This window comes from Myotis lucifugus, unplaced genomic scaffold (assembly GCF_000147115.1).
Source record: "Myotis lucifugus unplaced genomic scaffold, Myoluc2.0 scaffold_6, whole genome shotgun sequence".
Lineage (NCBI taxonomy): Eukaryota > Metazoa > Chordata > Mammalia > Chiroptera > Vespertilionidae > Myotis > Myotis lucifugus.
The window spans coordinates 1,657,091-1,681,292 of NW_005871054.1; the positions used below are offsets into that span (position 1 = coordinate 1,657,091).

Sequence of the window (24,202 nt, forward strand, 5' to 3'; positions counted from 1 at the left end):
GGGGCGGGGCGCACAGAGAGCAGGCGCCTGGCTCATCACTGACTAAAAGAAGCAACAAGCAACAGGCTTTACATATACCCAGTGCTTTCCTCCCACGCACAGAGCTCTGTGGTCAAAAGGCTCTACCTGACAGAAGCGGTAAGTAGACAGTTCAGTGATGTGAAAGAAAAGCATGGGATGGCTCCTCAGATATTAGGTCAGTCCCCAGGCTTGTCCAAGCACTAGCTGATGACTAGGTATGAAAGGAAGGACAGGGTCCTGGAGGAACTTAGCAGATTGGCAGGAAGAGGCCGGCCTATTATTAGGTAACTGAAGAAAACCAAGGGCCAAATCAACAAACGACAAGTGCTGGCAAGGATGTGGAGAAAAAGGAACCCTCCTGCACTGCTGGTGGGAATGCAGACTGGTGCAGCCACTGTGGAGAACAGTATGGAGTTTCCTCAAAAAATTAAAAATGGAACTCCCATTTGACCCAGTGATCCCACTCCTAGGACTATATCCCAAGAAACTAGAAACACCAATCAGAAAGGAAATATGCACCCCTATGTTCATAGCAGCACAATTTGCAATAGCTAAGATTTGGAAGCAGCCTAAGTGCCCATCAGCAGATGAGTGGATTAAAAAACTGTGGTACATCTACGCAATGGAAATACTATGCTGCTATAAAAAAGAAGGAACTTTTAACATTTGCAACAACATGGATGGAACTGGAGAACATTATGCTAAGCAAATAAGCCAGTCGGAGAAAGATCGGAGAAAGATAAATATCACATGATCTCACTCATATGTGGGATATGATGATCAACATAATTTGATGAGCAAGAATAGATCGATCTAAAGACAATTGGTAGGGGAGGGGGGTTAGAGAGCAGCCAAAGGACTTGTATGAATGCATATTAGCATAACCAATGGACACAGACACTGGGGCGGTGGGGGCTTGCCCGGGGTGGGAATGGCTGAGGGGGTGGGGGGTCAATCGAGGAAAAAGAGACATATGACCTAGTAAAAGTTTAGACAATAAATAAAAATAAATAAACAGTAAAAAGATGAACAGTTCCATACAAAGGTACTACAAAGTAACAGAAAATGAAGACCTATACATATCAATTGAGGAAAATTCTACCCCCACCCCAAAACAACAACAACCATGAAGTAGAAAAATACTGCAACAACACTCGAAGCAAAATTAAATATAACAAGCAACTGGGTACATGGAAATGCCCTCTGAATTAGAAGACAAAAAACTAAGAGGAGGAGAAGGATGTGGATGGTGGGAGGGAAGAAGCAATGGAGGAAGTTCATTGAACTCAAGAAAGAAAAGGAATAAGAAGACAATTATTACCTCAGAAATGAAAAATAAATTACAAGGCATCCAAATGAGAATAAAGTCCAAATAAAATTTAATAAAAAGCACTGAAAATGGCAGAAAACAAGTGAATGAAAAGGAGATAAAGAGAGAAGTAAAAAAAAAAAATGTCAGGGAGAAAGTACAGTAAGTCCTCACTTAATATCAATGATAGGTTCTTGGAAACTGCCACTTTTAAGTGAAATAACGTATAATAAAACCAGTTTTACCATAGACTGACATAAAAAAAAGTTAAGTTCCTGCAGCATGTTTCTGAGCACAAAAACATCACCAAACTTCTAAATAAAGACCCAAAACACTTCTAATATTAAACAAATAAATGTGAGCTATACATACATTTATGAAAGATTAGCTAAAAACAAGTAAGATAATTATTTTCCAACCTACGGATTCTAGTTTAGGATCGCAGGTGACTACAGCCTATCCTGGCAGCTCAGGGTGAAAGGCAGGGACCCACCTGGACAGGACACCCTTCCATCGCAGAGCGCACTCACACACTCACCCACACTCACTCATACTGGGACAATTTAGACATGTCAGTTACCCTAATGCGCACATATCTGGGGTGTAGGAGGAAACCAGAGAACCCAGAAAAAAAACCACCCAGACATAAGAAGAAAGTGCAAACTCCATACAAACAGTAGCCCCACTCATGAGTCAATTTTTTTCTCACTACAAAAGGATGTTGAACTAATCAATGTATTCGAGGACCTGCTGTAATAGAATGGGAGGTAAGGCAAAGAAGCAATGGGATTTGAATAATTTGATTCCTTGAAGAAGAAAAATGAAACAATGGATCAGAATTAATATTTAAAACTATAATCCAGGAAAATGTTTCTGAAATACATTTTTTAAAAGATATATATTTGATTTACACACTGCCATTTGTGACAACATGGATGGATCTTGAAAATATGCTAAGCAAAGTAAGTCAGACAGGAAAAGTTAAGAACCATATTATTTCACTCATGTGGGATATAACACAAAACAATAAATGAACAAACAAGAAAAACAAACAAAAATTCATACACACAGATAACAGTATGGTGGTTACTAGAGGGAAGGGGGTGGGGGTGTTAATAAAGAGATAAGGGGCTCAAATATACGGTGATGGAAGAAGACCTGATTTGGGGTGATAGGCACACAATGCAATATACATATGATGTATCACAGAATTCTACACTTGAAACCTATATAATTTTATTAACCAGTGCCACCTCAATTCATGTGATTAAAAAATAAAAATGTTATTTTGTAACCATTAAAAAAGGAAAAAGAAAGATCATACAGGTACCTGAGAAAATTTATATTAGAATAATTGGTTCTAAGACATATCCTAACGAAGTTCTTAGATTCCACTGATTAATTTTAAACATCTTCAAGGCTTCCTTGTAAAAGATCAAGTAACTTACAAAAGCAGAAGAATTAAACTAGCATTAACCTTTTCAAAAATAAAATACAAGGCAAGGCAAAAGTGGAGCTGCAATTTTTAAAAACTCAGACAAAGTGTGAACCAGCTCCGAGTACAAAGGCTAAAGGAAAACAGTTTTCATAAACCTTCTTGAGGAATGTACTAGAGGAATGTACTTCACCCAACCATGACATGACTCAGAAAAAAAACAGCAAAGGACTGATTGTGAACATTTCAATACATATAAACAGTGAATCAGTATGGAAGACTTGTGTACAGATACTATATGTTGTAATTAAGTACAAATGATACAGCTGAAAAATGAGAGTACAAAGAGTGAAAGAGAAAAGCAGAATAAGCTCACCGATTGTTGTATGCTGGTGGGAGTTAAAAATGCCAATAAGCAAATCACCTGATAAAAAGTTAAGAGACAAAGAGCATGAGAAAAGAGATTAGGACAAAGGTAACCACTAAAACAAAACTACAAACCTTCCTAAATACCACTTCTAAAAATAAAAAAAGAGCAAAGAAAACACATACACAGCTTCATAAAGAAACAAGCAAATATAACCAAATGCACATAATTATAAATATTCAGGCAGACTTGGGACCAAGAATATCAGTCATATGCCTGGCTGGTGTAGCTCAATGGTTGAGCATTGACCCATGAACCAGGAGGTCACTGTTCTATTCCCCATCAGGGCACATGCCTGGGTTTTGGACTCAATCTCCAGTAGGGGGCATGCAGGAGGCAGCCAATCAATGATTCTCTCGCGTCAGTGATGTTTCTCTCTCTCTCCCCCTTCCTCTCTCTGAAATCAATTAAAAGACTTTTTTTTAAAAGAATATCAGTCATAATATTAGAATAAATCAACTTACATTTATTACAAGATTTTTAATTTGCTCACAAACCAAGATCCAGCTATGTACTGTATATAAGAGATACATCTAAAATTAATTGATTCAGAAAAGCTAAAAATAAAGAAATGGGGAAAAGATATTACAGACAAATGAAAATTAGAAACCAACCATGGAAATCTTGGTTGCAGAGAGAATAGAATTCAAGCTCCAAAGCATTAAATATGTGGTCATCCAAGTTTCATAACTAAAATATAATGTTTACAAATATGTATGCACAAAGTAACACAGAAACCACCTTTATGAAGGAAAATCTACAGGAAATGCAAGAAGACAGATACACACTAATAATCGAAGACTTTAACTCATTATTCTTATTACAAATTGTGATAATGGCAAATAAATTTTCTTCTCAAAAACCTGTGTAATACTCACCAAAAGTGATATGTCAGGTGCCACAAAGATGGCACTGAGTTTCTTTTTTTTAAAATATATTTTATTGATTTTTTACAGAGAGGAAGGGAGAAGGATAGAGTTAGAAACATCGATGAGAGAGAAACATTGACCAGCTGCCTCCTGCACGCCCCCTACTGGGGATGTGCCGCAACCAAGGTACATGCCCTTGACCAGAATCGAACCTGGGACCCTTCAGTCCGCAGGCCGACGCTCTATCCACTGAGCCAAACCGGTTAGGGCGGCACTAAGTTTCTTAAGAAAGAACTATTTCAAGCTCTCTGTTCACAAAGCAGTACAACTAGAAATGTTGAACAAGAAACAAAATGACCTTCTTCCTAGAAGTTTTAAAACCTTCTAGTAAACAACTCTTGGGTGAACGAGGAAACTGTAACATAAAAACTTCTAAAAAAATAATTATAATAAAAACACTGTATATAAGATCTATGGGACATATTTAAAGTAATGATCAGAGTAAAAGTGATAACACTAAATACTTTTATCAAAAAATAAAATAAAATAAATGAACTAATTCTAATTCAGTAATTCTAAAAAATAACAAGAAAATAAACCAAAGTTAGTCCAAAGGAAGGAAATAATAAAGATAAAAGGAGAAACTAATGAGCAGAGTGGAGGTTGAGAAACTTTCCCAAATATCTAGAAGAGTAAATATTTTGGGCTTGTGAGCCTTATGCAATTACTCAGCTCTGGTGTAGCACAAAAGCAGCTATTTTTAATACATAAGTTAATGTAGTTAAGGGTGTGTCTGCTTTTGCTCACTTTTATATCCACATCATCCAACCCAGTACCAACCACAGTGAGCATTCAACAAATATTCCATCCAGAAATGAATGAATGAACCATAAAATACCAGCCTACTCTATAAAATGTTCTCTTAAGTTTAAATCCTTCCCAATGACTGTTTACATTCTTCATATGCTTACAAGTCACAAAGTGAAATTTTAATTTCTGGGTAGCCCATAATATAGTAAACTATATTCATTTAAACTAAATATAATGCAGAAAACAACTGAAAACTGGTTTTGAATAGATTGTACTGCACGTAAGTTAATAAACTTTCTAGAATATAAACCAAATGAGGGTTAAATGTTTTCCTTTTCTGTTTTTATTATTCACTGCTGTGACCTCCAGGACTTAGAAAAGTGCCAAGTATGTAACAGAAGCTTCATAAACATTTATTTAATAAATAAAGAAATTTTTATGTTATAAGAATATATAGGCTATAAGAACATATAGCTGAGTTCCTTCCTTGTTACAGCAACGTAGTATTCCATTTGCAACAGCATGGATGGACCCAGAGAGCATTATGCTAAGCAAAATAAGTCAGTCAGAGAAAGGTAAATATCACATGATCTCACTCATTTGTGGAATATAATGAACAACATAAACTGATAAACAAAAATAGATCCAGAGACAGAGAAGCATTGATCAGACCATCAAACCTCAGAGGGAAGGTAGGGGAGGGTGGGGGTAAGAGGGAGAGATCAACCAAAGGACTTGTATGCATGCATATAAGCATCACCAATGGACACAGACACCAGGGGGGTGAGGACATGAGTGGGGGGGGCAATAGGGGGATAAGCACACATATGTAACACCTTAATAATAAAAAAAAGAACATATAGCTGATACTTAGTGTGTAGGCATTTTAGATATATAAAAGAATCAGGCACTTCCAAATTTAAAGCAATTGCAACACCTAGGGTATACATGAAGTAGGGTTTCTTTTTTTAAATCACCATTATGTGAATTAACTATGACTTTATACTTTCTGTCACTAATATTATTACTCAAATCGTTTGTTTTCCTATTTTCTATGTGGCTAAGATTACCACTATTTAAATGGTTGGTTTTCATATTTTTGACCTAGTCATTTAAAAAGATTACAGAGCCCTAGCTGGTTTGGCTCAGTGGATAGAGCATCAGCCTGCAGACTGAAGGGTCCCGGGTTCGATTCCAGTCAAGCCCGGGTTGTGGGCTCAATCCCCAGTAGGAGACGTGCAGGAGGCAGCTGATCAATGATTCTCTCTCATCATTGATGTTTCTATCTCTCTCTCCCTCTCCCTTCCTCTCTGAAATCAATAAAAATATAAATTATAAATAAATCTTACCTAATAATAGACAAACATGTAAATTGACTGTACCTTCACTATGCTAACCAGCCAATCAGGAGAGTATGCAAATTAACCCAACAAAGATGGCGGTTAATTTGCATATGTAGGCTCCAAGCGGCAGAGCCAAGCCTGACGGCTCCGGGGTGGCTCCGGCAGGAGCCCGGCCAGAGCAAAGGCCTGGGTCCCGGGTGCCAGAGGCAAACCGGTGCCAGCAGCCAAGGGAAGGGAAGGACTATTGCACGAATCTCTTCGTGCAACAGGTCTCTAGTAAATAAATAAATAAAAAGATTACACAACTCAAAAATCACTTTAGAAGGAAAAAAAACCACCATTCAGTGTGAAAACAGCATTGATCCTAGGACTAAAGTAAAAATACTTAACTGCTAAAAGTTACTAAATTTTGGCTTAATATTATTTGATTCATATCTAAACCACTTTTTTTTCACTTAGAATAAAAATATCCCTCTATTTAGAATCCTGATGTGTGCCTATAAATATAATGGATGAAATTTTTCAGTATTTACATAAAAATGTTGTCAACAGAATGCCTAGCAGATTTACCAGAAAAAAAAATTGACAGACTATAATTCATGAAGACGGGCTCCATACAACTGCCCCTGCCAACAGGAAACCCGACAGCCTGCTATCCCTTCCGGCTCACCCGCAGCTGACCTTGTGTGTTCCTCTCGGCCTCGCAATTCTTGTTAACCTGGCATAAGAGGAACACGTCTGGCATATGTCTAGGAAGTTCAGTTCTGCATCTTAAACTGAAATAAATGTGGAATGTACGGCAGGTTTCTAGAACTGGTTAAGTTCATATTATTCCCACGTAGGTGTGTTATGTTTGCCGCCTTTAAAACTAGAAACTAAGTAGAGACATCTTTTTCTAAGCCTGAGTATCTGACTAAAAAACTAGCCAATCTTAAACATACTTCCAAAGAAGATAGACCATCTTAAGCTCTTTTAAACCAAAAATTAAAGGGTATCGGCAATTTGACAGCCTGGAGATGTTTACAGGTTCTCACTGAACCTCTGGCTATGTTCAAGAAAGCTGATCAAGACCATGTGAGAAAGCAAATGGGAGCTGAAAAACAAAAAGAGGATTTCCATTTCCTCTCGGCCTAATCTGGTCTCCTATGAATTTTCTTATTTTTGCTTTCTGGCCCACTAAGTAAATCTTATTGTGAAGAGAAGTTACATTTCCCTGTTCCTGCAGTGGTTCTCAACCTTCCTAATGCCACGACCCTTTAATACAGTTCCTCATGTTGTGGTGACCCCCAACCATAAAATTATTTTCGTTGCTACTTCATAACTGTAATTTTGCTACTGTTATGAATCGTAATGTAAATATCTGATATGCTATATGTGTTTTCCGATGGTCGCGACCCTCAGGTTGAGAACCGCTGCTTTAATGTGTCTCAAGAAAAGCTCTGGGGAAATGAACTGCTTTACAGATTCATAGCTCTCCCAAAACTCTAAAATCTATATATTCTAAGTGGCAATGTTTGGGTTTGGAATGTATTCTTTTTATTAACTAAGCCAAATGAAAGTATAATTTCATGTACAAAGCCTTGTTAATGTTATATATTTTGAAACCTTAGTCTTTTGTTAGTGGACTTCATGTGATATGTACTATTTGCATAGTATTTTTCTTCCACAAAACTCAGCGCATTCAAACTTCATAACTTTACATTGAAAATATAAAATTTCAACTATAGAACATCCTTATTTATTATCTAAAACTGTGGTTAAAGTCCTCATCATGTGAAATATTTTACCTGGAGAGTATTATGCTAAGTGAACGTTGAATCTCAGAGGGAAGGCAGGGGTGGGTGGTTGGGTGGATGAGAAGAGATTAATCAAAGAACTCATATGTATATATGCATAACCCATGGACATAGACAATAGTGTGGTGAAGGCCTGGGGTGGGGCGGGTGCAGGCTAGAAGGCATCAGTGGGGAAAAGAAGGCAATATCTTTAATACTTTCAACAATAAAGATTTTTTTAAAAAGAATGAACTACTTGTAAACTTAGTCCATTACTCCCCAGTGAAGACTAGCATTTCTCTTCACCTATTAATTGTTAGTTCATCAGTGCTTTCACTGATTATCAGCTATGTAAACAACCAACATATAATGCAGACATATTTCAAAACAACTGAAAATTTTGCACAAAACATAAAATTTGTTTCATGGCCCAGCTGGTGTGGCCCAGTGGTTGAGCATCAGCCCATGCACCAGGAGGTCACTGGTTCAGTTCCCCGTCAGGGCACTTGCCTGGGTTGTGGGTTAGATCCCCAGTAGTCCCCAGCCAATCAGTGTTTCTCTCTCACAGATGTTTCTCTCTCTCTCTCTCTCTCTCTCTCTCTCTCTCTCTCTCTCTCTCCATCTCCCTTTCTCTCTCTAAAATCAATACAAACGTATTAAAAAAAAAAAAAGACTTTCATGAAGTCAATAAAATGGGTAACTGTGTAGATCTCATTCAAAAACCACAAGGATAATAAAATTAAAAGAATTGTAAAAGAAAATTAGTTTATTATCCTTAAATACTTATTGAAAAAAATAAAATCCTTAAATACTTATTGAAAAAAATCAGCCTCTTTTATACCTCATGCACTTAGACAGTCTGGTTGGCTGTTCTTTTTTGCACTAGCACCTCTTCTCACCCGTCTAATCAATCTGAGTTACTCTTTGTGTCTTCTCAGAATTCATGCAGAATTGAAATTATAACTTATATAAGATAAAATAAGCTTATCTATATGTTTTTACCTTTTACTTTTAGTCAAATTGTCATTATTTATTATGACTTTCAATTCCATTTTTAAAAGATTCACTTCAAGGAGCTTCCTCCCCCTGCCCCCCCAAAGCATATTCTCAGATATGATCTCCTGCAGTTTTTTTGTTTGTTTGTTTTAAGAATTAAGTATTTTGTGTGGTTTTTTAATTGATTTTAGAGAAAGAAGAAGGGAGAGGGAGAGAGAGAGAAACATTGATGTGAGAGAGAAACATTGATGTGAGAGAGAAACATTGATCAGTTGCTGCCATATACATCCCAACTGGGGGATGGAAGCCACAGTCTGGGTATGTGCCCTGACCAGGAATTGAACCGGCGACCCTTTGGTGCACAGGACAACGCTCAATCAACTGAGACACACGGCCAGGGCTCCTGCAGTTATTTTTAAATCTAGGTTCCCATACCTTTCTATGTCAAGAAAGAGAGAAACAATGCTATTCTTGAGTTTTCATTTCTGTAGGGCAAATATTCATGTCACATAAAAACCTGTACATGAATGTGTATAGCCATTTTACTCATAATTGCCAAAACCTGGGAAAATAAATATCCTTCAATTGGTGAATAAACAAACTGGTACATCTATATACCATAAAGTACTACTCGGCAATGAAATGTAACAAACTATTGATACATGTAACATCTTGGATTAATATAAGGGCATTATACTGAGTGACAGAAGCTAGTCACAAATATTATAATGTGTGATTCAAATTATATGACATTCTTGAAAATTATGTATAAAATATTTTATTTGTATATTAAAGTTGGATTTAATACTCTTCAAAATGTCCTATGAAATACTTAGTGGTGGGAAAATTAAAATCAGTTTTCAGTGTTTTTAACATTATGGTATTTAAATTATTACATTATTGAAAGGTTCCAAGGAAATTTTCAATTACATTTTTTAAAACTTCTGAAGTTTGAAAATATTCAATATTTAAAAATCTATAACATTTTAACTATTTAATTTTCTTTTTTATTCTTTACCCAATTAAAAAAAAAAACTTACACAACAGACAAGTATTTGACAGAAGGAATGAACTTGAAAAAGACGCCTGTGCTGAATCTTTGATGGGTAAGGCCTGTTTTAAGAAAGGTAATGGTACCCACGGTACCCAAAGCATTCAAAGTGTAACAGAAAAACGGGATGATACCTGGTGAGCGCATTCAGTGAATGAGTGAAAATAAGAAAGGCCTGGGCATTTGTAGTTGGGCTATAAGACAGGGACTTGGTTGGTATAATGCAAAATACCTGCTGATAACAAAAACTTAATTTTAGTGAATATACAAATAAATGTGAGGATCTTATTACGATATTAATTCTCATTCTGTAGGTTGGGGGAACCTATAATTCTGAATTTCTACAAGCTCTCGAGTGATGTATATGCTGCTGGCCTGGAGATTACACTTTGAGAAACCAGGCTCTGAAGGCCACTGAGAAAAGTGGCGTGATTTTTGCCCAATTCAATAAGAAAGAAATGTACATAGTATGATAACATAAGGCATTCATGTAATATACTCCCTAAAACTGGTACCAAAAAAAAAAAACTAAGTAACACAGTAATCACCTCCAGTCCAGCTGAGTTGGTGGCCTGCAAAGTACAATTGCAACATGCAAAAGCCATCGCATGAGATATTATGAAAATGGAGGCACAAATAACACACAGACGACTGGCTGTGCAGGGACAAAGGTAGTTACTATTTGAAAGTTTTCACTGTCCCCTAAAGATGACTCTAAGCTTGGCCTACTCATTTCCTTACCTTTCCCTCTGATAATGGGCCAATTCTGCTGAACTAAACCTTTGAGACGTTGGAATGCAAAATCTGGAAGAAAGGAACTCACAGAGAAGGACAAGAGAGGCATGTGATGGCAATACAAACACCACAGGCCTCTCTCGTCCTTCTCTGTGGATTCCTTTCTTCACATGCCTATCCTTTCCTTCTGGATAGGCCAGGGGAGGCAATCCATGAGAGCAGCTTCAGCATCTGAGGGAAGTGGATAGGAGAGAGAAAAGAATTTTTAAAGCAGTGCTGCATAGTGACAAGCATGCAGCAGTACTAACATTTCTCTCCGCCCGCCCCCCGTCCCTCCCCCCCCACAAACAGGTCTACTAACTGTATGTCACAAAGCCTGTTTAATATATGGTCCCATCTCTGACTCAAAATACTGTCACTCCAACACTGTTTTCACCTATGAAGTCACAATTTCAATGGAATGATTCTCATAAAGGATGGGCCCTTGAATAAGCAATTTAAAGTGATTTTTTTTGTATTAATGATTTAAAGATACGGGATTCTCAGTAGAAAAAAAATGGTGTTTTCCCTCTAAGTTTGTTTTCCCTTGAATTTTAAGAAAAGTGTAGAGTTAATTGTATTCAACAAGGCCAGCACTAAAATTGAAATGGAAAGTTCATGGTTACTAGCAACATAACAGAATATGAGACCCCTCAATCCCCCACAGAAACACTAAATTGGCAACCATCCATGAACAAAAGGGCCACTCCAAGAGCTTCAAAATCCAAATAGGAAGTCGCAAACCCTAGTGGAGCCAAGGAAGGAAAAACACTTTGACAAGGTGCACCCACACCCTGGAAGCAGCCTGAAGAATACAGACCTGACTGCAGGCCCAGGAACAGCTCTATCCCCCTGGGATCATAGCTCCAGCCCCACCACTCATGGTCATACTACCAGCCCCATGGAGTAGGCAGGAACCACATCATGTATGACCCCAATAACAGGTCCACTGTCTGCAGACCCAACTGTGGACCTGGAAGCAACCCCATGACCAGCTCCAATTGCTCAATCTCAGAGGTAGTCTTCTCGGGGGACCTGGGGAGAGACATGCTGATCTGCACCCCAAGTAATAAGCCTGCCAACATGGACCCAGAAGTAGTCCCAATCACCTGGGGACCTGGCGCGAGATACACCGGCACAGGTAACAGGCCAGCCCGCCAAGGATGTGACTGTGAAACTGGAAGCAGCCGCATGGCCTGGCCCTGGCCCTGCTCAGCTGTCATCCTGGAGGCAAGCCTGTCTATCTGGTTACCTGGCAGGAGTAGGTCTTCACCTGCCAAAAATAATCTGTAAAGAACAGAAGAGGTTCCTGCTCCTTCAAATTCACAGACACCAATGCAAGACTATAAGGATCACAAAAATGCAGGCAAATACAACAGTATCAAAGGAAATTAAATAAAGTTCTAGTAAGCGACCCCAAAGAAAGAGATCCATGAACTGCTTGACAAAGAATTAAAAAAAAAAATCATGTAAAGAAGCTAGTCAGTTAAAAGAGAACACAGACAGACAGAAAACACACACACTATTACAGAATTGTCATCATCATCAAGGCACTTCTTGGTGACAGGATTACAAGGAGGAATAAAATGCAGCTGATAAGCTTCAGAAAACTTGCAAGTTAACATCAGCATAGTGCCAGATGGGTGGTACATGCATGCATGCACTGAGTACTGTATTGGGACTTATAAATGCCAGCAGTTACTGGTTTCAAGAATGAGAATGTGTACATTGATGTCTGCCTGATACCCATCAATAGTGAGACATTAGATCGTGGCCGTAATGACAGTTCTTTTCTCTTAGCCTAATGACATAACGTTAAGGAAGGATGCCTCTTTTAAAAGCATCATTTTGATGTCCTAAGCCAGGGCCAGCAGGTATATCACTGCTTTGAGAGCAGATCGCCATTAATCAAATACAGTATTCTTTTCCATTAAGCAAAGTGGAAATAAATAATAAATCCTCATAAAACTTCTCAACACAGTTCCACAGTTCCCTGGATAACCACCACTCATCAACCAGAATTGGCACGTAGATGAAACTTACTTGCTATGCAGGTTTTAAGGCACCATTTTAATGAGAAAAGGCACAACGTAGCCGTAGTCTGTTCATTTGATTTCAGTGTAGATATTGGCCATAACATGTATGTAGAATAATTGTTACTTTATTACTATTTTGAAGTTTGGTTATTGCTTTCTCTGAGTTTTTAGTATTTTAATGTGTTTATATTATGATTGTTTTAAGTATTTCTCTGTTTAGTGAGGATGTTAAAAGATTCTGTTAAAAATTTTTGTTAAGGTCCTTTATTAGATTTTAAGATAATTAATCTTGTGATCTTTTACTTTAGAAGGAGAAATAAGAGAAGACTGCATAGGACAGGTAAAACACTTTCTATTAGTTTCTTCTAAGATCTTAAATTCCAAGAGAAAAGCATACTGTATGATGTTGTTGCTGCTTTTTTAAAAATATATTTTTATTGATTTCAGAGAGGAAGGGAAAGGGAGAAAGAGATAGAAACATCAATGATGAGAGAGAATCATTGATAGGCTGCCTCCTGCATGCCATCTACTGGGGATCAAGCCCGTAACTCAGGCATGTGCCCTTGACTGGAATCGAACCCAGGACCCTCCAGTCCACAGGCCGACCCTCTATCCACTGAGCCAAACCAGTTGGGGGTGGGGGTATAAGTGAATTTAAGTCACATGAGTTGATAATTGATGAAAGTGGGTGATGAATAATATAGCAGTTTACATACACCATTCTCTATACTTTGGTATAAGTTTGAACTTATCCAGAATTAAGTTTAAAAATGAAAGATTGCCGAAACCGGTTTGGCTCAGTGGATAAAGCATCGGCCTGTGGACTGAAAGGTCCAGGTTCGATTCCGGTCAAGGGCATGTACCTGGGTTGCGGGCACATCCCCAGTGGGAGATGTCCAGGAGGCGGCTGATCGATGTTTCTCTCTCATTGATGTTTCTGGCTCTCTGTCTCTCTCCCTTCCTCTCTGTAAAAAAAATCAATAAAATATATATTTTTTTTAAATGAAAGATTTGTGATAATGACAAGTTATCCTTGTCATTTTTATCACATCCATGTGTAATATTAATAAGCAATACATGTGAGGTCCCTCTCCATATTATGCCGCTGACATTACATTGAAGTTCATTTTGAGAGACGGTATCAATGACCTGTTAGACCAATTTCAGAAAGCTTAGGTGTAAGTCAGAGAAAGCCTCACCATTTTATTAAAAACTCATAGTGGATTACAGTAACTGATTCACTATGAAACTTGAGTTTGAAAGGAAGTTCCACAACTACTAGCATTATAGTTTGGAAAAATGATTGCATCTCTGTTAGCCTCAACTTCCTCATCTGCAAAATAGAGATAATTTCACATATACCACAGGATTTTCGTGAAACTCCATTGTGACCATGTATGTGGTAGGACTTTGCTAATTGTATGGAACTAATACATTATTAAACTTAATTCTGTATAATTTCAAACTTATACCAAAGTATAGAGAATGGTGTATGTAAACTTAAATTCACTTATATCTACTAATACTACTAATAATCATCGATATCATTGTTCCAGTCTTCTTTATGGATATATCTATATTGATATTCAATATTAAAACTGAGTTTTAGCTCTGAATTTGGGGAGGCTAAGACAAAAAAAGGGAAATGGTAGTGCTTTGAGAGGCATACTGGTATAACATAGAAAGAATGCAGGATTTGTAGGCAAACTGTCTCAGTTCCAGTTTCTTGCCCCTTCTTCCTCATTGCCACACATTTTGTATACCTGCTTCCTTATCTGTAAAATGGGAGTAACTGTATTTAATAATATCATAGGATTATGTCAAATTAGGTAATGTGAAAGCATTTTGTAAATTCTAAAACATTATTATTGTTCTGACTTAATTTTTTAAAACATGCAAATAGTAAATTCATCTAAATAGAAACATTTCTTGCACTTGATTCACACTCAAGAATGCTGTGTTACAATGGAATACTATGCTGCTGTAAAAAAGAAGGAACTCTTACCATTTGCAACGGCATGGATGGAACTGGAGAGCATTATGCTAAGTGAAATAAGCCAGTCAATGAAGGAAAAATACCACATGATCTCACACATTCATGGATAATAGAGACCATTATAAACTTTTGAACAATAATAGATACAGAGGCAGAGCTGCCTCAAACTGATTGTCAAACTGCAGCGGGAAGGCCGGGGAGGGTTTGGGGGCAGGAGGGAGGGGGCTAAGAGATCAACCGAAGGACTTGTATGCATGCATATAAGCATAACCAATGGACATAAGACACTGGGGGGTAGGGGAGGCCAGGGGATTGTCAAGGGCGGGGAATTTTTTAAAACATGCAAATAGTAAATTCATCTAAATAGAAACATTTCTTGCACTTGATTCACACTCAAGAATGCTGTGTTAGAACACTGAAAAAACTAAACATGTCCTTAAATAGGGTTTTGAAAAAAAGACAGAAATCCTATTCATATTGCTCTTTTTTGCTTAATCCCTTCACTTTATTTTACCAGCCCTCAACCACCCTCCCCTCTGACAGCTGTCAGTCTGTTCTCTCTATGAGTCTGTTTCTGTTTTGTTAGTTTATCTTGTTCATTCCACATACAAGTGAAATAATATGGTACTTGTCGTTCTCGGATGGGCTTATTTCACTAAGCATAATGTTCTTCAGGTCTATCCATGCTATTTCAAAGGGTAAGATTTCCTTCTTTCTTTATGGCCGAGTAGTATTCCATTGTGTATATGTACCACCGTTTTCATCCACTCATCTGCTGATGGGCATTTTGGCTGCTCCACATCTTGGCTATTGTAAATAATGCTGCAATGAACACAGGGGTGCATATATTCTTTCAAATTAGTGTTTTGGGTTTTTGGATAGATTCCAGAAGTGGAAGCACTGGGTTATAAGGCAGTTCCATTTTTTAATTTTTTGAGGTAACTCTATATACTGCTTTCCATAGTGGCTGCTCCAATCTGCATTCCCACCAACAGTGCATGAGGGTTCCCTTTTCTCCACATCATCAGGGTTCTCTTTTCTCCACATCCTCGCCAACACTTGTTGTTTATTGATATCTTGATAATACCCATTCTGACAGGTGTGAGGTGATATCTCATTGTGCTTTCAATTTGCATCTCTCTAATGATTAATGTCGTTGATCACCTTTTCATATGTCTTTTGGCCATATGTATGTCCTCTTTGGAGAAGTATCTATTCAGGTCTTTTGCCAATGTCTACATTTTTTTAATAAAAGATGACTGTATTAAATGAGCAACAGGTCAAAATCCAGTTTGTAGCAAAGCAAACCTTAACTTGTCTGCAGTTTGCTTACGAAAGTTTGTATACATTTAAAAAGAAAGGTGACCTGGTATTGCCCAACATTAGGTAACAGCAACAGGGTGTGGCTCCGAATATACACTTAACTATACGTAGAGCTCAAATGAGGGACTGGGGAAAACCCTTTTGTTGTATTAAATTATTGCATGAATTAACATGCCGTTCAGTCAAGGGTGAGTGCAGCTTCAGAACTTAATCAAATGAAGATCAGTCTCTGTTGAAACTACAACTTCCTATTAACAAACAAAATCACCTCCTCCCAAATGAGGGAAGAAACAAACCAAAACCACCACTTCTATACTGTTTACCCAGGGGCCTAACATTTCATGAATTTTGGTCCTTTAATTCCACTGCTAAAGCTCTATAGCAAGGAAATACTCCTAAACAAAGAAAACACTTCATCCCTAAGTGTCTTTCATAGTATTATTTATAAAAAAGAAGAAAATGGAAACTGTAAGTTTAACAAAAATAAAAGGAATGATTAAGGAGCACTATAGTATTTAATGAAATAACAGCCATTAAAAACAGAGACTGTGTGAGAGCATTGAAGAATAAAGTGAAGCCAAAAAACCCAAGCCAAAAATACAGAGAACTGTAAATACAATATGATTTCTGCTGTTTTAAAAACAAATAAAACATATACGTGGAAAAAAAGAAACTGGTTCATGTGTATTTGAAACCATAGTTTTCATATGACTGGTGGGACTAGGGTAAATTTTGTATCTTTATGTTTTCCAAATTTTATTTAATGAATATACTTTGTTGTTAGTAATTATTAATTAACTGAGTATACAAAATACATTATTTCATTGATCATCAAAAATTCCTATAAAGTACATAGAGTATCGGTCAATGTTATAGCATGAAACACTTTCTTGGAAATACTCTGAAGTCTTCTTTAAAAATAGGATGGATTTTATTTAATTTTCTTAATCTTATTTTTTTCATTGATTTTAGAAAGAGACAGAGATAGACATCAATTTGTTGTTCCACTTATTTATGCATTCATTGGTTGATTCTTGTATGTGCCCTGAGGATCAAACCTGTAACCTTAGCATATCGGGATGACGCTCTAACCAACTGTTTTTAAATGTCATTCCTAACGTAAGAGAGGTATTAAGGCCTGGATAGAAGGAAGGCACTACAGAACATCAAGAATATGGCTGAAACAGATACTTCCCGGGTATGCAAAGTCTGGCCTTCAAGCGACAATTATATCCAGTTATTAGGAAAATAATTTACCTAGGATCTCTGCCAGTTACTGAACAAGACCAAATGCTAAGTCTAGATTTCTCAATGACTTTTATAGTGGTGTAAAAAAATAGATTTTGTATAGTAGCTTATAACTATGAGTTGGATCTTATGGGTGTTTTTTTTAAATACCAGTGCTTATATAAATGATTTTTTGTTTTAAAATTGAAAGCTAAAAAAATAAAATTGAAAGCTAAAGCTAGCACGCACACACAAGCCCCAGGCAATATTAAATTACTCATTCTTATTGTTACCTGATTCTCCAGGTGTGTGGTTTTTTTTTTCTCTGTACATCAGGATCCACAAGCACTTGCATACATATGTTTTTCCCTTACTTGCCAGCCACACTTGTTTTTTGTGGGGTTTTTTGAGGTACAACTATTTGAAATACTATAATTTAATGTCTTTCTGAAAGGCTTCTCAGCAAAAAGAACTTTCAAGATATAACTTGAGGAATAACTTTTAAGAGAAATGTTTCCAATTATGAAATGTTAGTTTAAGTACAACCCTCAGCCCTACTCTCTTTACCTTTCTCCTTTACCATTTCTACTCTAAGTAGGCTATCTCCAAACTTTCAAAAATGTCTGCACTATGCCCAGCCAGCATGGCTCAGTGGTTGAACATTAACCTGGAAACCAGGAGATTACGGTTCAATTCCTGGTCAAGGCACATGCCCAGGTTGTGGGGTCGATCACCGCGGTGGGGGATGTGCAGGAGACAGCTGATCAGTGCTTCTGTCTCACCATTGATGTTTCTATCTCTCTCCCTCTCCCTTTCTCTATTAAATCAATAAAAATATATATTTTTTAAATGTCTCCACTGTGCTATTATTATAAAAGCATAATATGCTAATTAGACTAGACGACCTTCCGGACAAAGCTGGGGCTGTGAGGGAAGCCTGGGTCCCGGTGCCTGCCAGTGGCCAGAAGGAAGCCTGGGTCCTGGGTGCCAGAGAGAAACCGGTGCTGGCAGCCGGGGGAAGGAAGGCCTACTCTCGCATGAATTTCATGCATCAGGCCTCTAGTCCTATCGTAAAATCCTTGTTGGGGATGGAGTCTTTAGGTTTTCTATATAAAGAATAATGTCATCTGCAAAAAGTGACAATTTTATTTCTTCATTCCCAATTTGAATGCCTTTTATGTATTCCTCTTGACTGATGGCTCTGGCCCGGACTTCCCAGTATTATGCTGATTAACAATGATAAGAGTGGACATCCTTGTCTTGTTCCTGATCTTAGAGGAAAAGCTTTCAGTTTTTCATCATTGAGTATGATATTAGCTGAAGGTCTGTCATATATGGTCTTTTTTATTGAGTGTTTTAATCATAAATGAATGTTGTCAAATGCTTTTTCTGCATCTATTGATATATTTTTATGCTTTATTTGTTAATGTGGTGTAGTGTATTACATTGATAGATTTGCGTAGATTAAACCATCCTTGTGACCCTGTAATGAACCCCACTAGATTGTGATGTATTTTTTAATGTATTTTATATTTGATCTGCTAGTATTTTGTTTGTGATTTCTTCATCTGTATTCATCAGATATTTTCCTTTTTCATGGTATTCTTGCCAAGTTTTTGTATCAGGATTATATTGGCCTTATAAAATGTGTTAGGAAGGCAAAATATTGCCTTTTCAATTTTTTGGAAGAGTTTGAGACTATCAATACTAAATCTCTTTGACCGTTTGGTAGAATTCACTAGTAAAGCCATCTGGTCCTGGACTTTTACTTTTTCGGAGGTTTTTGATGGTTGTTTCAATTTCCTCACTGTTGATCCATCTATATATATTTTCCAGTTATTCTCAATTCAGTTTAGGGAGGTTTATATATTTCTAAGAAGTTATCCATTTCTTCTAGGTTATTGAGTTTGGTGGCATACAGTCTTTCATAGTACTCTAGTATGATCCTTTGTTTTTCTGTGGTGTCTGTGGTGTCTATGGTAATACAATGAGATACCACCTCATACCTGTTTGACTGGCTATTATCAACAAGACTAATAATAAGTGTTGGAGAGGTTGTGGCTATCATACGATCATATCAATCACTGCTGGTGGGAATGTAAACTGGTACAACCACTATGGAAAACATGGAAGTTCCTTTAAAAGTTAAGAATACACTTACCTTTTGACCCAGCAACCCCTCTTCTGGGTATCTACTTGTAAATTTTGAAAACATTTATTTGCAAAGCTATATGCACCCCTATGTCATTGCAGCATTATTCATGGTGGTCAAGACATGGAAACAACTGAAGTGTCCTTCGATAGAGGATTGGATAAAGAATATGTGGTACATATATAAACTGGAATACTATTCAGCCATAAGAAAAGATGAAATACTGCCATTTGTGACAACATGAATGGATTTTGAGAATGTCATGCTAAGCAAAATAAGTCAGACAGAAAAACATCAAGCAACCATGTGTGGGATATAAAACTGGAACAAACAAGAAAAACAAACAAAAACTCACAGATACAGACAACAGTTTGGTGGTTACCAGAAGGAAGGGGCTGGGAGAGTAGTAAAGGGTAACTGGGGTCAAATATATGATGAGGGAAGAAGATTTGACTTTGGGTGATAAACACACAATATAATATACAGGTGATGTATCACAGAATTGTACACTTGAAACCTATATAATTTTATTAACTGATGTCACATCAATAAATTTAATTTAAAAAATAAAAAATCCTTTTGGGGGAGAAAGAAAAAGAAATGAGAAAAGGATGAGGTTCTTGTTAGTAGCTCTTTGCAGCTTCGTAACATTTTATGTAGAGCTTATAAAACCATTATCTGTTCTATGAACCATTACCTCAAGAGCCACTGTTAAACACTTAGTAAAACATCAAAATTAAGAAATATATGCTGTATAGGACCTGTAGAACAGACAGTATTGTAAAGTCAAATAGGTGGCATCAGAAATGATGACCCACAGTTGGCAACTTCTCATTGTAGGAGCCTTCAGATGCTTCCCAAGTTTAAACTAACATCCTTTCCTTCCTTTGTCATTTCATGCCTCACATATTACTTCTCTTCACTGATTTTTACGAATGCTTTGTCAAAATTTAAGAATAAGATAAACATACAGTTCTCTTGTTTGCATGTGTAATGCATTTTAAACTTTTGTTTCACTGTTTTTAAATATTCAAAGTAAAGATATTAAAAATATAAGTATTAAGTTGCTTAATTTTACTCTCTGCTTAAACATGTTTTTAATTATTTTTATTTGTTTGCTTTCAGGAAATTGGAGATGGTGGTTCTCTAAGAATGGTTCACTTTGGTTTGGTGTAAATAATATGAAATTTGTGTTTTACTGACTAAAAACCTCCCTGTATGGAGTAAAAAGAGGAAAGACAGTATAAATTGGTTGAGTTTAAATTAAGTGTTTTCAAAGTAAAGTTTTATTCACTTCAACAACATGTAGCATAATAGCAAATTATCCTAATTAAAGTGTTAAAGTGCTTAATTTATTTTCAATAATGTAAAATGTTGGAAAGTTCTTAAATTATGCATTATTTGGTGCTGCAAAAGTAGAATATTTAAACTTAGTTCTTCTAAGTATTTTAAACATTTGCTCTTGTGATCTTGTTTACATCATTACTTTGCATCACAAATAAAGTTTTAAGCAAAAATTTCAGCTCAGACCCATTGTTGAGAGACAGTTTTCCATGGGTTTCTTTAGTTATTGCTGAAGCACTGACTCCCGTTGGAACAAATTCTGCCCCCTGTTGAGCAAAGGGCAAGCAAGCTCACCACCGGTGATAAAAGATAGGAACTCCCAGGTTCAGAATTCCTATCCTTTACACAGCCCATTGAGTGTGAAGACGGCATCTACCCCTCTCTGCATCTACCCCTCTCTACCTCACCCAGTAGGAATGGTGCCCGGGAAATCAGGGCGTCCCCTCTCCCCACAGAAAACTGATACCTTAGGTCAGTGATGGCAAACCTATGACACGCGTGTCAGAGGTGACACGCGAACTCATTTTTTTGGTTGATTTTTCTTTGTTAAATGGCATTTAAATATATAAAATAAATATCAAAAATATAAGTCTTTGTTTTACTATGGTTGCAAATATCAAAAAATTTCTATATGTGACACGGCACCAGAGTTAAGTTAGGGTTTTTCAAAATGCTGACACGCCGAGCTCAAAAGGTTCGCCATCACTGCCTTAGGTACTATTATTGTGAGCAATAAAGTGTCCTTTATCTCTGATCCAGGAGTCTCATGTGATATACCAGCATGACACTGTTGTTTGATAACTCGTTATCTTGCAAGTAGAGTAAAAATCTCAGACCTTTCAAAGTGCTTGATATCCATTCATTAGTAGAAAGCATATATTTTACAAGTATAAGTCTATAATAATGAACATCTTTTTCAAATATTATATATGAGGTAAATTCTAATTGAAATCTACTGTTAAAAGCTAATTAGACTGAAGGCTTTTAGACTTTAGGTTTTTCTCCCTACTTCCTATTCATCTGTATCTCTACCTCAGGGTATGAAACTCAAGTTACATTTTTTAGTTTTCTACTGCTCTGGAAAAGTTTTAGTAATACTTAGTATGTGAGCCATACTAAAAAGAGATGTAGAGCTACCAGCAAATTTTCATTTTACTATTCCTATCCTTCTTTATCACAGTAATCAAGAGTTAATCAATTTTTAAAGAAAAATTGTATTGAGAAAGATACGGTTTTTGTCAAGATGGCAACACATTCTACAGATTTTCTAGTAAATAATCATTAACCAAAAATACAAACCACATTTCTTGATCTACCATATCCTTTTGTTTTTCTAGCCACTGTTTTCTTCAACTAGGTGAGAGTCTAGTAAAAATTAGTTCAGTACTATTTCTAGGTCCTATGTGAGTAGATCATAGTCTACAGTAAAAAGTAAACACTTAAATGAGATATTAATATAATATAAATAAAACTTTTCTATATAATGATGATAAGTTTACCAGTTGTCTAGGTAAAACTAAATAAAACTTAATGCTTAACTGAATTGCCCATTTTTCCACTTCCCATGCCTCTGGAAAAATTAACTCAAAAATATAGAAAACCAAGTGTCTTTGATAATGTACATGGTTTATAAATGTGTTTTCCAAATGCTGGGAACCTGGGAGTGTTTATTAATTAAACATTCCCCTAAAATGATATTCCTGTTCTGCTAGGAACTGGAAGGACTACGAATGAGCTATCACAGCTTTAAAGTGAGAATAGTGGCAAAGACAAGAATACCAAGGTGACCTGCACTAGCACTGACAGGTCACAGTTTCTCCTTAAGGAATAGATCCGTAAGCTTTTTCAACTATTCGCCAAAATTCCCAGGCCCCAAATAATTCCACAGTAATTCATATTAGCTATGACACTGTGCCTGATTGCTAGAGTAAACTAAGTTTGGAATACCTGAAATGGTTTTGGTTCATTAATAAGACAAATAACCAAAACTAAGATTGTCCCCCCACTCTCCTACTCTGTCCGCCTGGAATCATCCCTTTGTCTAGGGCCGTGGTCGGCAAACCGAGGCTCACGAGCCACATGCGGCTCTTTGGCCCTTTGAGTGTGGCTCTTCCACAAAATACCACGTGGGGTGCACAGGTACAGTGCAACTGAAACTTCGTGGCCCATGTGCAGAAGTCAGTATTTTGTGGAAGAGCCACACTCAAGGGGCCAAAGAGCCGCATGTGACTCGCGAGCCGCGGTTTGCCAAGCCGCAGTTTGCCAAGCCGCAGTTTGCCAACCACTGGTCTAGGGTATCCATGCTGTATAGCAAGTCTTCACCTAACAATGTCAATAGCTTCTGCAATTTTAAGCGAAACAATGTATAACAAAACCACTTTTACCATAGGCTTATTGATATAAAAAAGAGTTAAGTTCCTACACATCTTATCAATATTATAATGAAACGATACTGAACAATGTTCGTTATTCAACAACCTGCTATATGCAGGGTAAGGCAAAGTGGGTTTACAGTTGTGAGTGCATAAAACAGAGTTTATTCTTGTATTATTAATTATTACTGGAGGCCCAGTGCATGAAATTTGTGCCCAGGTAGGGTCCCTAGGCCTGGCCAGCAATCAGGGCCTTCCTTCCCCTGGCTGCCAGCTGGGGCCTTCCTTCATTCTGCGCTGCCCCCTGGTGGTCAGCACACGTCATAGCAAGTGGTCGAACTACTGGTTGCTCGAACTCCCAAAGGGACAATTTGCATATTAGCCTTTTATTATATAGGATTGTATTACCTTCTGTGCAAACTGTAAACCTCCTTTTGCCCACCTTGTACACTTCCTGCCCATTAATCCCTTAGTAGCCATCTCAGTTATCAGAGTGCTTTTGTTCAAATAACCCTTATTTTAATTAATAATAGCCCCAAAGCCCAAGAATAGTGATGCTGGCATTTCTGATATGCCAAAGAAAGGCAGAGAAGCTGAAAAGTGCTTTAAGTGAAAAGGTGAAAGTTCTTGACTTAGAAAAGAAAGGGGGAAAAAATCATATGCTGAGGATGCTAAGATTGATGGTAAGAATAAATCTATCCATGAAACTGAAGAAAAAAAAATAAATCTATGCTAGTTTTGCACCTCAAGCTGTAAATATTAGGGCCACAGTGAGTGATAAGTGCTTAGTTAAGATGGAAAGGCATTACATTTGTGAATGGAAGACATGAACAGAAAACATGTTCCGATTCATGGTAGTGTTATACTAGAAAACACTGAACCTATTATAGGAAAACTTCAGCAAGGAATCCCCTTCAACAAATGACATCAAGCAAGTAAGCG

General features: G+C 37.1%; 1 protein-coding gene across 2 annotated transcripts in view; it reads left to right on the plus strand.

Moving 5' to 3' along the window:
- The window catches only part of WDPCP (WD repeat containing planar cell polarity effector), a 236,106-nt gene extending 215,269 nt beyond the window's left edge, over positions 1-20,837 (plus strand). Inside the window, exons 16-18 of one of the 2 annotated variants that reach the window (XM_006083288.3) lie at positions 10,033-10,091; positions 13,155-13,186; positions 20,670-20,837. In XM_006083288.3, coding sequence (XP_006083350.1) covers positions 10,033-10,091; positions 13,155-13,186; positions 20,670-20,720 — 142 coding nt within the window. In that variant the 3' untranslated portion in view covers positions 20,721-20,837. The remainder of the gene's footprint in view (positions 1-10,032; positions 10,092-13,154; positions 13,187-20,669) is intronic. The other variant, XM_023746417.1, reaches the window with a different exon arrangement.
- Positions 20,838-24,202: the final 3,365 nt, after the last annotated feature.